General features: G+C 36.7%; 1 protein-coding gene across 3 annotated transcripts in view; it reads left to right on the top strand.

Annotated features, from left to right (window-relative positions):
• The window catches only part of LOC122417151 (agrin-like), a 351,440-nt gene that overhangs the window by 288,538 nt on the left and 47,087 nt on the right, over positions 1 to 15,815 (top strand). For all 3 annotated transcript variants that reach the window (XM_043430457.1, XM_043430466.1, XM_043430448.1), the window contains exon 6: positions 8,089 to 8,325. In XM_043430457.1, the coding sequence (XP_043286392.1) occupies positions 8,089 to 8,325 (237 nt within the window). The remainder of the gene's footprint in view (positions 1 to 8,088; positions 8,326 to 15,815) is intronic.

The raw sequence follows: 15,815 nt of genomic DNA, 5'->3' as shown, positions 1-15,815 counted from the left end.
ATTCTATCAAATGTATGCATACTGTTATGCTCAAGTTAATAATATTGGGCCTTTAATACATATAAATTGATATTTTTGTGTTTAAGAGAAAAAGAAGGCATAATTTTAAACATTCTGATGTTTGAGGCTCAATACTTTTGAAACGGCTTGACTTATGCAAAATGTCAATCAGACCTTTTTTGTAGAACAGTCGATTCCCTATAAGGAATGATATTGTCTTACTTGTGAAGTAGCTCGTTATCAGGTTACATAATTCCAAAGTTTGAAAAAAAATGTTGCCATGTTATTTGAATGGGAAATAGAAAGTTACAAAGCGCCACCTCTAAATATTAATATTAAGAGCTCAAATTTTCAGAGGGTCTTCTTTTATAGAGATACTCTGACGATTTTTCAATGTTCTTTGAAAAAAAAACATTCGATTTTTTTGAGACACTCTAATGTTTATATGCATATATTGTTGTTAACACGTATGCCATGTATATTATAGGGCACAAAAGTTATACTTTGAAGCTTCACCTTCCCTTCCCCATTCGAGTAGGAATCGCTCCAACGTAAATCTTGGTTGAGCTGCTCCGGAAGTTGCTGGCAATGCTTGAACCTATTAACTCGGGCGGTTCTCGTCTTCTGCCTCGCTCTCTGCTCATTGTCTCGCTCTTTCTTCCTCTCTGCCGGCCCCCCGATGACTGCAACCGGTGTGCGGTGCATCAAGAATCTGGCAATGTTCAACTTGCGCGTGTGCTACGCTGATTAGCATAGATAATACAGAAGCGGGTATCTTGACTCAGACGCGATCTATAAGAAGCCCACCGACTAAATGGTGTGCAACGCCCATCCACGGAGCGTGTGCTCTCGTAGTCTAAAGGTACGGACAAAGTGAACCTCCAGCAGAGAAGTGACAAGGGAAGAAAGATGAAGAGAGCGAGAAAAGAAGACAGAGATACAGCTTTGAGATAAGTAAAACTAGCACCGATGTGGTCAAATGCGATAAGTCTCGTGCAGAAGTTGACTGATTTCTGACTCCAACTTGTGAAGGAAATACATTCAACGAGTTAGTTCAAACTTCAAGAGTCACGTAGACGGGGACGTATGTCAACATCTTGTGTGCGTTGCACGGCTATTAGTTCTTTCACTAACTTGGTATTCAATGGAATAACGGATACATAACTGCAGCATTGGGCTTAAAAGACCGCGAGAACTTGAGTAAAAAAGATGGTCAAAGTTGCAGCAGTAAAGATAAAGATATAAATGGTAAATGGACCACAATCATGGTCTCACTTACTCGATCCTTGCCCCCTTCATTTATCTCAAGCACCTTGCATCTTTTACTTTTGGCAAATTCGTTGAGGCCTCTTGTTTTGCCATTATCTTGTTTCATTGCTTTGCAGGGCTACCTCGTGAAGTTTGTGAAAACATGTGCATTTGTCTGACGTCCGAATAATGTCGTCGAAAAGAGCTTTGCTGTTGAAACACCTTTACTTATATAGGTTTTGACAGAATTTTGCAAGCGAACTTTCTCTTTTTATGTATACCAGCAGCACCTTGGTGTACAAATGTTTCAGAAAATTTTGGCGCATGTTTCAGCAAATTACCCCTAAAGAAATAACGTTTGACGATGGCGAATTTGCGAGAAATATGAGCCGGACTGAAAAGAAATCGTGAGTTAAGAAACCGCGATGCTAATTCTACACTCAAGGATTAAGCTTCGCACTTTACGAACCATCTATGTCAGTTATTTCTGAAGTTTTACTTCTAGAAACGAAATCACGTTTGCTCTTCATCATGCAAACTTGCGCTAATGAGAAACATAATAATACTTTATTCGAAGTATTGACTGTTCCGTAATTGCGATGCTTTTTTTATATGTCTAGATTTCGGTGTATGTCGGAACTTTTTCTCAAGATCCATGTATTCATTTTTGACAGTTAGTCTCCTGTCATTAGTCCTCTCTCTATAAGTTTAGTTATATTCGTATCAAGTTTACATTCGTTTATATGAACCAAGTGTTCGATCTTGTACTCCCATAAATTTTCTCCGTTATCATCGAAATCCTTCTGCAAAATATTATTTTTCTAAAGATATTTATGAATAAGAGAAAAAAACGTTTTCACCTTATTTATCTAAAAAATAACATGAAATCCATAGGAATCTAGCTATCTGTACGAATTACGAGATATCGATCATTCGGAAAAAGGCTGTATCCGCTTGTGTTTGCCTGCTAAAATATTCCGATTATTTTGATATTGATGGAAAGCGTTTTTTTTCAATGCATAACATTATTTCTGCTGATTTATACGAATGCATTTATCATGATTTTTGACGGATCAACGTTGCATTTCAGAGTAATCATACTTGAAACCATCTGCATTTCTATTGAAATCTCATCGCCCAAAGACATCGCTCAGTAATAAAAAAAAAGTCGGTTTAAATTTCGTTTGTGAAAATGATCTTTCCCGTATTGATTTTCATAACTATTTCGAAAGAGCTACTTTTACGGTTCTAAATGTTTTCAGCGGGCACGATTTTAAGATGTGAAAATCAGAATATATTCTGGATAGACGCGTTGAAGCGTGAACTGCGGTTTCTGGTGGATGACAAGCGATTAAAACAAAAAAAGTTGAAGACCAGTGAAAATAGAGCGAAAGATGTCACGCATAAACTAATAAAAGGATAGAGAGTGAGGGAGAAAGTGAGAGAATGAGAAAGAAAAAGAATGAAAGGCCTATAGAGGTATGATGGGCGATTGTCGGTGGTCTGTGAACCATTGAATAAAATCAATATTCCCCGCGCCTTGACGCGCATTCATGCATTTTCGTGTTGAACAATATGTGAATTCAAACTATACTACATGTGGGTCATCGAGGAAAAGTAGAAAGAGAACGAGACAAAGAGAGGGAGAGAGGGAGGGAGAAATCTGCAGGGAGCTCGCAACTGGTCATCGAGAACGGCCGATTGCGCATTTTCACGATCAGGCTCGTTCATCATCTACCCTTCTGACACCCGAGACTCGGTGAAGCACATTGGTGGAATTTTCATCTGAATTTTTTCCTCCCGTCCCATCCCGCTCTCAATTTATGGTTCCTCTTTCACGAAAAACTTTTTTTTTATCAAAAAAAAAGTGATGAACCTTTATTCAGGCATGTTTGTAATCTAGTTTTTCTTTTCTCATTTACCAGCTTAAAAATCAAGGGTAGGAAAATCTAAATGATCGAATTGCCCAAAAAAATAAAAACGCTGATACCGCAACCTACATCAGATGAAACAGATAAACCTACTGATGAAACTATGTAAAATTGAAAACTTTTTCCAATAATAGTATAGTACAAAGAAAAATTGGATCGGGTTTTCTCGTTGTATCATTTCACATCTGCGTAACCCTCGTCTTTGCACAAAATAAGCTGAAATTCTATTTTTTTTTAGTTTTCTATCTGTACTCATTAAGGAGTTTCGGTACAGAAGTTTAAATATTAAGAAATTGATCAAATTTGGTGATAATGTTCTTCAACATCAGCTGCGAAAACACAAATTTTTTCAAAATTTTCTTCTACTTAGTTATCGAGTAATTACGCATTAAAGCAGATTTCTTATACCCGGAATGTATACCTATATATATGGAAACGCTATGCTTATACACGTGAACTTTAGTGATAAATTACTCGATAACTGTGTAGAAGAAAAATCTTAAAAAATTTGTGTTGTCAAATTTGGCACTAAAGAATATGATCACCGAATTTTATAAAATTCTGAACTTTTTGAATTTTTTAATGTTTTTAGCATGATTTAGCATGGCAACATTGTATCGCCTGTACCGAAACTCCTTAATATGAATGCGATGTTCGACGCGCCTTCAAAGGCTGACTGTCGGTAAAAAAATTTGTCCATCGGGTTGCATTAATAATTTCTCTTTTGTACGGGAATTTGCAATGAGAAGGGTTGAAACAAATTACATCACAAAGTAAAAAGGCGTTCTCATCTTCCATGAAATGGTGATCCGCGTGTCAGCGGATACAAAAATGTTCTTTGTGGAGAATTCATCCGCCCACCCTTTCAACCCTGTATGCTTTGTTCCTGATATTAGATATACGTGTACAAAGCAAAGTTTTGAGCGGTTTTGAGAATGAAAATCAAATTTATGTCGCGGAGCTGCAATCTTCATACGAGATACGCAAATGTGCTGTCTTTCCTCGCTCACATTGCGTTTATTCATTCACATTCACGGTAGACACATTCACATACACATGCAACGACAAACAAAAAAACAGAGATTTAACTTCATCCTATATCTCTGTTAATTCCATTCCAAAACTTATCAATTTCAATACTTCTCGAATAAATGTTATAAATCGATATAAAGGAAGGTATGTATGGAAACAGAGAATTGCATATCATCAGAGACTGAGTTATCTTCAAGTTCTATTTTAAAAATACTAGTGTCAATATTTCTTGTGCCATACCATGGAATATCGTCATATTTAAACTTATTGACAAGGATTTGATTCCATATATAAGATAGAATACTCTCGATGGTGACACGGCTAAGATGATGGACATGTTCGATTACCGAAACGGCGTCCCTTGTCCTGTCCCCTCGGCCATAAGTCTGAAACGGAAAAAACCCTCGTCAAAATCGGAAACCTTATACGCAGCGAGTGAAATAATACATTTTATATAGAGATTCAAGCAGATAGAGACATATGAATATGAGGCTCCATTACCGATGCGCACAAGTTTCTCTCTGCCCTGCACTTTCCAATAACGCCACAGATGCATTTTAGATCTTATATAGATATATACATATGTATGCAAAACAGAAATGTATGCATATAGCAACTTCGGTTCAAAGTTTATTTCTAATGAGGCTAATTTGACACGTCTTGGTAGGTACATAGCCTCACTACGTACTTATACAATAAAACACAGACAAGCTCCGATCCCTGATATGTTCAAGTCGTCCACACAGTGCATGTGAGTGTCAATCCTATCAGATTTTGAACATCCAGCACTTCTGATTTTTATCTCATTTTCCACATCCACAGACTTTGAGTAACATGTTAGATAAAAACTCGAGGTTTTCCACTAATAATCTTTCATCTTTTCACACGGATGAGATAAAGAATAATTCACGATGCAGCGAGGAAGTGAAATATGACGTTCTTTTCACCAAAATCTTTTTTGTCTACCTCGAAGTAAGGTGAAAAAGCTATTCGTAATGAATTCAATAAAGTATTGATGCAGTTTTTTCTTCATTGTATTGCAGTGATACATCTACCTGAAATATCATAGAAATTATTTCAGCCAAACCATCGATTATGATGGTTCTTCCCTAAAACGTTTCAAAGGTTCATTATAGGGAAGGGCTTATTTACAGCTGAATATTTACCTGGTTTCATAAAACTATAAACACTTTTAGGTATCCCGAGTTCTTTTCTTCCAACGGAAGGAGTTAATGCGTCTCGTTATCGTAAATAACTAATTATTCTTTTCTTCATTTTATTCGCACCCACTTAACCCGGTGCTCAAATTAATCCAAGATGAGAGAAAGAGATAGATAGATTGATAAATAGATAGATAGATAGATAGTTTGTTATGCCCTAGCAATGCTATGGGGCAAAGCTTACAGAATAAGTATAAAATAAAAATGAAGTACAGACGAGTTAGAAAATAATAGAGCAAGTTCACATTTCACAAAATTAGAGGTAGAGCTCGAAGAAAATCTACACTAAAGTAATCTGAATATCAATAATGCTTACGAGTAGTACTTAATTAATTAATGTATACAAATAAGGATTTGACGTAATTGTGAGAGAGAGAAAGAGAGAGAGAGAGAGTACCGAGGCAACTGAAGTTTTAAGTTTTGTGTGCATGCTATAATCCCAGGTCGCTTCAACCGACGATACCTTTCTATGGGCTATGTATGTTATACTCGCATGAAATTGTGGATTCGCAGAGTAAGTAACCCTCTATAGATCTTTATCAAATTAATGTAAAGTGAGCGATTCGAATGAGTGATAATCTCAACTCAACGTGATCGTTGATATGTTCCAGCCTAATTATCATATTTCCTCTACAAATTGAACCTCGGACTTTATGCTATTTTTATATTATATATTACCACACAGAGTGGTCGTTAATATGAAATTTGTCGTGGTATACTACCAGTCCACTATGCTCCGAGTTGGATTGATTATCGATTTTCAATGAAACCTCTTTCCTGGTTTCGATGCATTTAGACCGAATGTTTCCGCTGTCGCTCATTTTGTGTCACATGCATATATATGGTAATCTCTATACTATAACCGAGTGCAGAAGCAAAATATAACTGATTAAAAAATAGAAGAAAGACAATAGAGAAATACGCTCGAGATAAAAAATTCATTTATACATAAGGCTTCGCTGTGGTAGGATGTGCCTGAGAATGAAAATGTTCTTAAATGGATTACCAAATTTTATTAGTTATTTCTGATGGTAAATGCGAATTAAAAATTTTATATTTTTATATATATCTACATATCATTCATGTGGCTAATTAATGTATATTATCGACTAAAAAGTTTGGAAATTAAAATTATTTTCCCTCATCAAACATTTCCCCTGCCCTTCATACTCTATAATATTATTGATTCCCAGAGAAACTCATATTGAAAATTATTATGAAAAAGCAAGAACACCAAATTTGGTAAAATAGTAATATTATTATAAGTATATTTATGGAATATTAATAGGCGATCAGAGATTTTACCGAATGGACCAACTTGAAGATAGAAAAGAGAAATAAAAATTCTCATACAAAAATATTTATTTTCATGGTGGTATAATTTTTCACGTAAAAAGCTCGAGGGAAGTCTCCATCGGATATCCGATGAGATCGTTTTTACTTAACATAAAGTATACCTGTAGTTTTTGGCGGAACGTTACCCGCCACTTAATGGTCACGTCCAACCGCTAATCTACCTTACCACTAGCTTCGCCCCTCAAGGATGGTTAAACCCTTACCCATCTCATCCCTTCGAGCCACTAGCCCGACAACTACTAATTATTCTTTCCCCTGACCTCTGCTCAACATGTCACGTATACACATACACGAATAATCGGGCACACATGATTTCTACGATGCTCCAGCTCACAAACAAATCTGCCGAAACTTTTGTTTGGCCTCATTTTTATTTAGGACTCTCGGCCAATTTTCCTAAGCAATGATTCTTCCTTCATTTTGGCATATTAAGTTTCAATTAATGTTTGCAAATTTAAAATATTCTTTTTAACAAAATTGAATTTAGCTTGAATTGACATACGAACGGATTGTATGTCAATATAAGATGACGAACGATCGAATTGTAATAAAGTACCACCCTGTCTATTATATAGAATAGCGATTCACAATGCCTGTTATTCGTTATTCTATAATGCATCCTTTTTTCAATCGAGCTAACATTTAGAAGAAAAAAAAATGTTGAGAATCGGCTGCACTATTGTTAAAATAAATAGAAAAAAGCACTCAGCGTATAGAGATATAATTTACACGAACTGAGATACGGAATGTGAATTTTGAAATATCAACGTTTATTCGATTCCTGTAACCGTCAAAAAAAAACTTTCGATACTTGTTATTAATTTTTTGGTTAATATGAATATAGTTAGTGTTTTTTAAGTTCGATTTCTGAATAATTTGCAGTATTTTTTGCAGTTTTGTGATTAAATTTAACATAAAACTAAAGAACATGTTCGCTGTACTGGCCCTTACTGCGACCCTGTCCGTGTCACAGGGATGCTACGTATTTCCAAAAGGTATCTACGATTAAATGTCACTCAAAGTAGAATACTGGTAAGATCAATGCCCCGACCGATGATCATTCAATAATAATCTTTACATACATTTGAAGCTATCCATCAGTCGAGAAGCAACTTTTTGATCCTAGAGATTTTTAATTATCCTTGCAAACTAGGAATATTTTGCACTAATGAATAATAACGTTGCCATGACTGTATTTAAAAATTTATAAACTTAATTTTAAACATTGGCAGAGTGCGCAATTCAAAAAGTTTACGGAACTGTTGGAATAAACAGTTTTCTTCACTCCTTTCTCATTACAGAGCTCAAGGATCCGTGCAACAAACTCAACTGTTCTCAGGGGTCGCAATGCGTCAGAAGCAGAGATGGAACCGAAGCAAAGTGCGAGTGTCTCGAGAGCTGTCCAAGTCTCGGAGATCACGAGGGATCTGGACCAGTTTGTGGCACGGATGGCATCGATTATCCTACAGTCTGTGACTTGAACAGATCCGCCTGTGCCCGCGGAGCCAACGTCAGTGTCGCATTTCGCGGAAAATGCGGTGAGATGTATTCTATTTTTTTCTATTACTCGCTTATTTCAACTAAATTTGCACAGCACAATTAAGAATTAATATTTTTTTATGAGGTAAGTTATGTTGCTTTCTCGAAATGAAATTGTGCAACCAATTTAGTTTAGCCATCAAGAAAAATCTTAACTAAAATTCCTTCAACTTAAACATTCAATCATTGCATATACTTGCAATCGTTATGAACGGTAGAAGAAAAAATTACTTTGTTGTGACCCATTTTACAAGCTTCACCCAATTCAATACAGATTTGTTCTGCAAATATAAACAATTATGAGGAATCGATACTCGACCCGAAGGGAAGTGCTTCACCAGTGAAACGACATTTGAAATAATACTCAAGTCGAGCAATCTTCGAAAAAGAATACGGAATCCTCTGATGAGACCGAATACTTTCCTTCACCTGGCGCGGCCGTGGTCCCTCTATTGTCAGGGCTTTTTATTAATAATTATAAAATTAATGTCGGGCGCCAGCTAGATTATTCTAGCAATTATAATGTTTATTGAATTATCGAGACTGATGAATCAAAGTGAGTCACAAGGAAATCATCAAATCAAGGAAAGGTATCCAAAGCTGACAAATCATACTTTTCTTTAGAGACTTATAAACTTTTGTTGACGACAAGAAAATAAGAAGACACGCCTTGGCGACTTTGACAATTTATTTCATAATATTCCTCCTTGAAATTATTTTTGATGTTAGAAAAACTCCTCGAGAGTTGACGAAATTCCATCAAACAGTGGTTGCCTAACTCTTTCTTACGAGTTCACAATTTAACTGATTAATAGATAATGGTTTGACAATCACTTTCGACCAATAAGATCTATTATCGTTCGAACGTCCGCCCAACAGACGAGAAGAATGTCGAATTTTAACTTCGACCGAGACCGACGTGCAAGAACTTCTTATCGAAATCTATGAAAATTTTGTCCAAACTCTGCGAAAATTTTGACCGAAATCTACAAGAATTGAGACCGAAGTCTTCAAGGATTTAGATCGCAGTTTATCAGATTCAGACCGAAGCGATTAATTTTCTTCCAGAAACAAATGCTGGTGATCCGCTTTTCTCCCCGCTCTCGATAGCTGGATCCCCAGTCATCGAAAATCAATAATTGCATATGTCAACCCTGGAACTAGCTTTATTCTGGTCCGAGCGATGATTCTCGCTATTGTTTCTCTATCCTTCGAGCACTTGTCGGTCAAGATGTAATTCTAATATATGAGCGACGCGCCGAGTCTTCGATGAACGTGAGATTTCATGAACTTATAATAAATTCGTTTTGCCTAATATTATTGACAATGTGTGGACACAAGTTCGGCACATTCGAGGAGTTTTAGTCGAGCGTTGATCTCAAAGAAATTTTATTCTCCTGTCACACCACAGATCAACGAATCAGTAATAATTCAATCAATTCATAAATGGTTCCAACGTAGCAAAACTTTAGCTGAGAAATACAAATTTTAAACTGACAGATAGTGGAGTAGCCTTCTACATAGGTTGAAATGTGAAAGATACTTGTGGCTATTGCGCATGCACACCATTCTTCTTTAGCTCGTGTGGAATCTTCAAGTTTAGCCTAAAGTCAAATTATGAAAAGAACTTTTTGTGGTTGTGAAGCTACCATGGACGATAAATCGTCTTCTCCATAATATAAAGATTACAAATATTTGCAAATGAAGGTCAAATAATGAGAAAATCTACCCGAGGTTAGTAACGTTGCAGCAAATTTGCATGGATACATTTGTATCACAATCACATCCGTAATTCAACATGAAATATTTGCGAATTGCAAAATCATGGACGCGATGACGCCTGCATCACAGTTGATACAGATTTTTAGTCCAAACCATGCATCCACACATTCGTTCCATATATTATCTCATAAATGAAATCAACGTAATGTAGAGTAGCTATTTTTTACAATATGACAACCAACAAAAATAACGTTACAGATAAGAGCAAAATACGAGAGCAGTTCTATATACATGCGTGGAACGTCACCAGTTGACAATACAAAATCCACCCAGCAAGCGTCCGTTGTTTTCACATAGTCCACAATTCGTCTCTGACTTCACCCACGAATCGGCTAAATAATCTGCCGTTATTGCATCTCTGATTGCTTTTATTGGTTCCCATATTCGATGAGATGCATGCGGAATTTAACGCTATTTGACAGATAATTGACGGACTCGCTCATTGTCAGCTTTTTTATATATCGGCACGTGCATTAGTTTTCTAATCGTAGATGGATGATTTCAATTCTCAGATGTTCACTTTATATTGAAGCTGTAGATTTTCGCCATTACATAACATTAGTTCGTGAATCAGACGAGAAAAAAAAATGTTATTCTATAAAAAATGAAACACAGTGTACGTGAATGTAAAGAGAAATGAAAATGCCCTTATTTATTCTTCATGTAGTACAAAACAAAGTGAGGCATTCTAATGCATAAGAAAAAAAATAAGAAATGATTTCATTTTGAAAATGTACCAATCATCATTTACGTTCCTGGCGCACAGTGCTGTTTTTGTCGTTTCCTCGACAACCAACCTCGATAGTATTAAAACTGTAGGACCTGACACGCGATTGCAAAGAAAAATGCTGCGATATCGCGTGGTAAGAGAGCGGAATGATAAAAATGTGACGCTACGGAGATAAAAAAAAAACCATATAAATATAAAATAGCTTCACGTGATTTGATTTGAGTTGAAGCATTAGTAGAAATCAGTACGCTCTGTCGATTCATCAGAACAATTGGCATCCAGTATTTACCGGCAGAAGGGTAGGAGGCTCTACGATTCGATTAGTTCTGCAATTAATTAGTATCGAAAATGAAGCGTATCTCCTCAAGCCGCGCGAGCGGAAGAAACGATTATATGACGTTGCATGCAACGAATAACCCATTAGTTGATTAAAATTTTTATCTTTGCACCACCAGGTACATTTATCTTCTGTATTAAAGCGTTATACACTGTACAATGATAAGCGTCCTTTGCATAAAAATCAATATTTGCGATTTTCTACAACCCTAGCAAAAGCGTTTAATCCTTTACTTTATTGAGACGATAGTATATATTATGTAAAGAAATAAATTCATAAACTTTTACTTATTTAGGAGAATTTAATACCGATAACTTTACTGCCTGAAGGCATGGTTACACTATATTTTCTGGTGGGTGGGATGGAACGTAAAAAAAAATGTTACTTCGAATATATGTACTGTATTCGTATTGCAGTATCTAGTGACGATTAATTGTGACGCGTTACACAACGGTGATCCATACAATTCGAGATGTATGATTTCCTAATTTGCGAATCGAATCTTCTAACTTTGTTGGCATTTTAACGTTTTCGATTATTTCTTTTGTAACGATTATTTGTTTATATAAGTGTGGTTCTTTGCTCCAAAAGTGTATAATCTGCGTCTCTTATCTAGAAAACTAAATGAGAAAAAAAAATCGTTTTTATTTTATTCAATATTTGAATACAAATTAAATATTCCGAACTTGAAGGAAATCGATGTGGCAATGTTGAGCTATGATGCGTTTGATATAAAAATAAAAAATTCCAATCCTGACTCAAACCTTTGCAGTAAGGACACAGAAAAACCAGCGATAATGACTGATTCCTTAATTTACTCGTTTAAACCTGAGCTCTGTTTCCTGCGAATTTAGCAATATAAAAAATTCTTTCTCATCAGTTCATGCCTTTCCTTAATTCCGATCGTAGGCCAGATACTTCTCTACAACATTAACAAAAGTTTTTATCGCTACATTTCTTGGAGAAAATTTCGATAAAAAAATAAAACGTATTCCATGTGCAGTTTAAAAAATAAAGAATATTATTGATTCTTCCCTGTTCGAGTTCGAAAACGAACGAGTCCTCGTTCGTTGCGGAATCCTGGTTAAAGCCGTGAACGGTACAACGAGGGACGATAACACGTTGAAATCGGCAATATAGCGTGTCCCACGCTCCTCCTTTCGTTCGCATACAGGCGGACAATGATAAATTAGCGGTACGAACAACGTGGCAAGGTCTGGGGAAATGGGCGAGAAGGGGAGGAGGAGGAGGAGGAGGAGGAGGAGGAGTAGTAGGTATTAGATAGAGGCTACGAGAGAGTTAGTGCGGTGTGGTGTACTAGTACTTTCGTATCAGTCGTGGACCCAAACGTAGACTACTAACACGTACGCATGTACCGTAGAACAGGTCCACTCAGACATGTACCATCCATCCAATACATGTGCATATATGTATATAGATAAGTACACTTATACGTATAGGGATAGTGTGAATAAGTGGAGTTTCGTTGGTGCCCGGAGATGTTAGAACACGATCGGAACTATAATTAAATGAAAATACAGGTATATCGTAGTCATGAAGATCGATTCGCTAATTATACAGGGATTCGTTTGGCGACCGTAACACAAGCACCTGACCATAGTCTGACTATACTCGGCCTCATACTACTTACGCCTCGCACCGACTCTTCGAGCTGCCACTAGCTGCGTCTCTTTCACTCGAACAGACTTATCATGAAAGCTCGTTATACCAATTTTGCATTTACTCCTCGTTTCGCGCACGTAAAAGTAGATCGACTATATATTATAACTAAACCGCTTTTAAATACATTTCTTTATACTTCTGGGATTTCGATCCAGGAGGTTCTGATAAAAAACGGGACGGAGACAGTTTTTCGATTTCCCATTTTCGGTTGTAGAAATGTTTCTTCCTTGGACGTATTAATTTGCTGCAGATATTCGAAAACCCGTTTTATTAGTTAAGAAAGCCATTGTTGTTTAATAGAATACCCGAGAGCGAAATTAGTCCTATACACAAAATCTTCCACATTTCGAGTGTCATATTCGTAGGGACTCTGCGGCTATTTTAATGAAGACGTCAGGCTGTTATGTGACACATCTTAATATCTGTATTGAGCGACCTCAATCCTGGCTTAGAATGACATGTTTACACTAACAATATCCGCAGACAAGATTTGGGATCCTGTTTCATGCATACCCACTTTCTATTATAATGGAATCGGACGACTGATGCGGCCTTCGAAAATCTAAGCGAAGTCGGAGCATTGAGGAAAATATGATCTATAGAGAATATCCAGCGCGCCGTAACGCGGCCAAGAATAGGAAATAACCACGCATACTTGATGCTTCGTGCTTTGTCGTAGGCAGTGTTAGCAGCCAGGATTTACCGCTCAACTCTCGAAATGCATCCTCCTCTATTATCAGAACGAGAACGCAAGAATATAATCCGGCATCCACATCATCGCGGCTCCACATCTGAATCACCCGAGTGTTCTTCTTCCGTAGTTCCTACCTTCGCACCAACGTTCATTCGTTTCAACAGGCTCTGACGGTGCTGGTGCGATAGGACGATAGAAAGACGAGAGCGCCCACTTCGTCTAGGAACGCAGTACAAACTCACGAGGTGTTTAATCAACCGAGTAGTAAAGACAAATGTTTGATCAGAGACAGACAGTGTTAGGTTCGCTAGGAACTGGGTACCTTAAGAAGAGTTTGCTTAGGATTAAGAAGGTCCGAGATATGAGAAAGAGGAAGAAAAAAAACGGACAAAGAGGGATGAAAGTGGATAAGAAGAAGCTGTTGTAAGCGTAATCGTAATTGTAAATGCTGCCATTGAAAAGAGGTGGTTGGATGTGCCCATCCAACTGCTTTCTCTTCATGCTATTGTGGATCTAATTTTTACACGTTTTAGATCTGAAGAACAATCGTTCACCTATAGATCTCCAACGATTTTCATCGTTGAGTAATTCAATAAGAATCAAAATCTTCAGCGAACCGCTGGGTTCTCGCTTGAGAAAGCGGTGTAAATAAATAAAAAAATGATATTGTTTATGAGAAAGAACGATCGTTCTTCTGTAGATCTCCAACGATTTCTATCGTTGGGTAGTTCAATAAAAATTGGAATCTCGAGCGGTAATAAACCACTGGGTTCTCGCTTCAATAAGCGATGTTGAACGTGTAGATGGGTGAATATTCGCTATCCAAGATAACGCGACGATAGTTTTGGTAGGCAAAAATGATTACGTACTGGATAGATTTGAAAAATTTCGACGTTAGTTACCGTGTAGTTTAGCAGCAAATTAATTATTGAATATCGACTTTTCTCTGACACTTATACTTACACTCCGGTATATGAAAGCCATACACACATGAAAAGTTATTGAATTTTTTCGTTAGTTATATCCAAAATTTCGCAAAAAAAAATCGATCGTTGTATTTCGTGGATATTCAAGAATACATGAGTATTTTAGTTTTTAAAGCTTACCATTGAAAATCGGCTGAAATATGAAAAAATATCTAATAAAAAATCATTCGGAATACACGACAAATGGATCAGTAACGTTTGACAACGCTGCATTCAATGAAAGATCGCATATGAGGTCAGTTCGAACTTTTGGTCATATTTTGTCGTTCGTTAGCTTCGCTACGTTTTTTTTTGTAAATTTTTCCAAAACGACGATTTTTATCCTGGTAAACTTTTTGATCGTTCATTTTTTCATTTTCCTCCATTGCAATACTACTTTGGACAGTAAACTCACTTCACAACCTATAAAATTTGTAAACAAAATCTGACAGCGTGACATCAACAGCAGCGGCAGCTGTTGCACCACGCTAGTCAAAATGAACTCTTCAAACGTTTATTTAATAATAAAATTGTATAAAAATGTTGGTTCTTTACCAATTATATTTCTAAAATAATAAAATTATTTTTTTCGAAAAATATAGTTGCTGGAAAAATCACGTAACCGTCACCCATCAACCTTAAAAAGATATACATTTTTTCGAGCGCTTAACCATTATATTATGTTTATTGCCTGCACTGTTTGCACAAATAATCGTTTCTACAAATCCCGGTTCAATACTTGTTACGTTTCCGCACAACACAACACTTTTCTCCATAATCCACAACGCAAGCAACATCCCGATTTTTTTCAAGTAATGAAACCGGGAAATTTATGCTTGCCGGACGAGCTCGCAGTTTCGGCTGTCAAACGATTCAGGGCTACCTTCGTGAGAGCAAGGCAATCGATGATTGAGAATACGACGATCGCGCAGTAAGACGTAGTTCCGGCTAACCAAAATTTGACGAAACCGGTGTATAGTCGATCACTTTTTTCGACCAAAATTTAAAAATGGAAATTTGACGTCAATTTTACATAGATTTCAATGCAACAAGGCTTAAAATCTCCGTTTTGTATTTGCGCTTCGACTGACACTCCAAAATTTCGATCCATTCATTTCTTTCGGAATAATTATAAGATTACTCCCATGGTAACGGAAATTTTTTTTTTTTATCGAATTTCTCAAAATCGCTCTGTCAGACGATTTGTGCTATACCTTAAAACGTAATATCCGAGCAGTTGAAAGAAATTTTTCGTTGGTAGCACACCTTCTGGCTGTAGGATTGCGCAAAAGGTTATG

The sequence above is a fragment of the Venturia canescens genome, chromosome 1, assembly GCF_019457755.1.
Source record: "Venturia canescens isolate UGA chromosome 1, ASM1945775v1, whole genome shotgun sequence".
In the NCBI taxonomy this organism is placed as follows: domain Eukaryota; kingdom Metazoa; phylum Arthropoda; class Insecta; order Hymenoptera; family Ichneumonidae; genus Venturia; species Venturia canescens.
The sequence above is the reverse complement of the archived record's forward strand: the minus strand, read 5'-3'. Positions and strand labels throughout refer to the sequence as shown.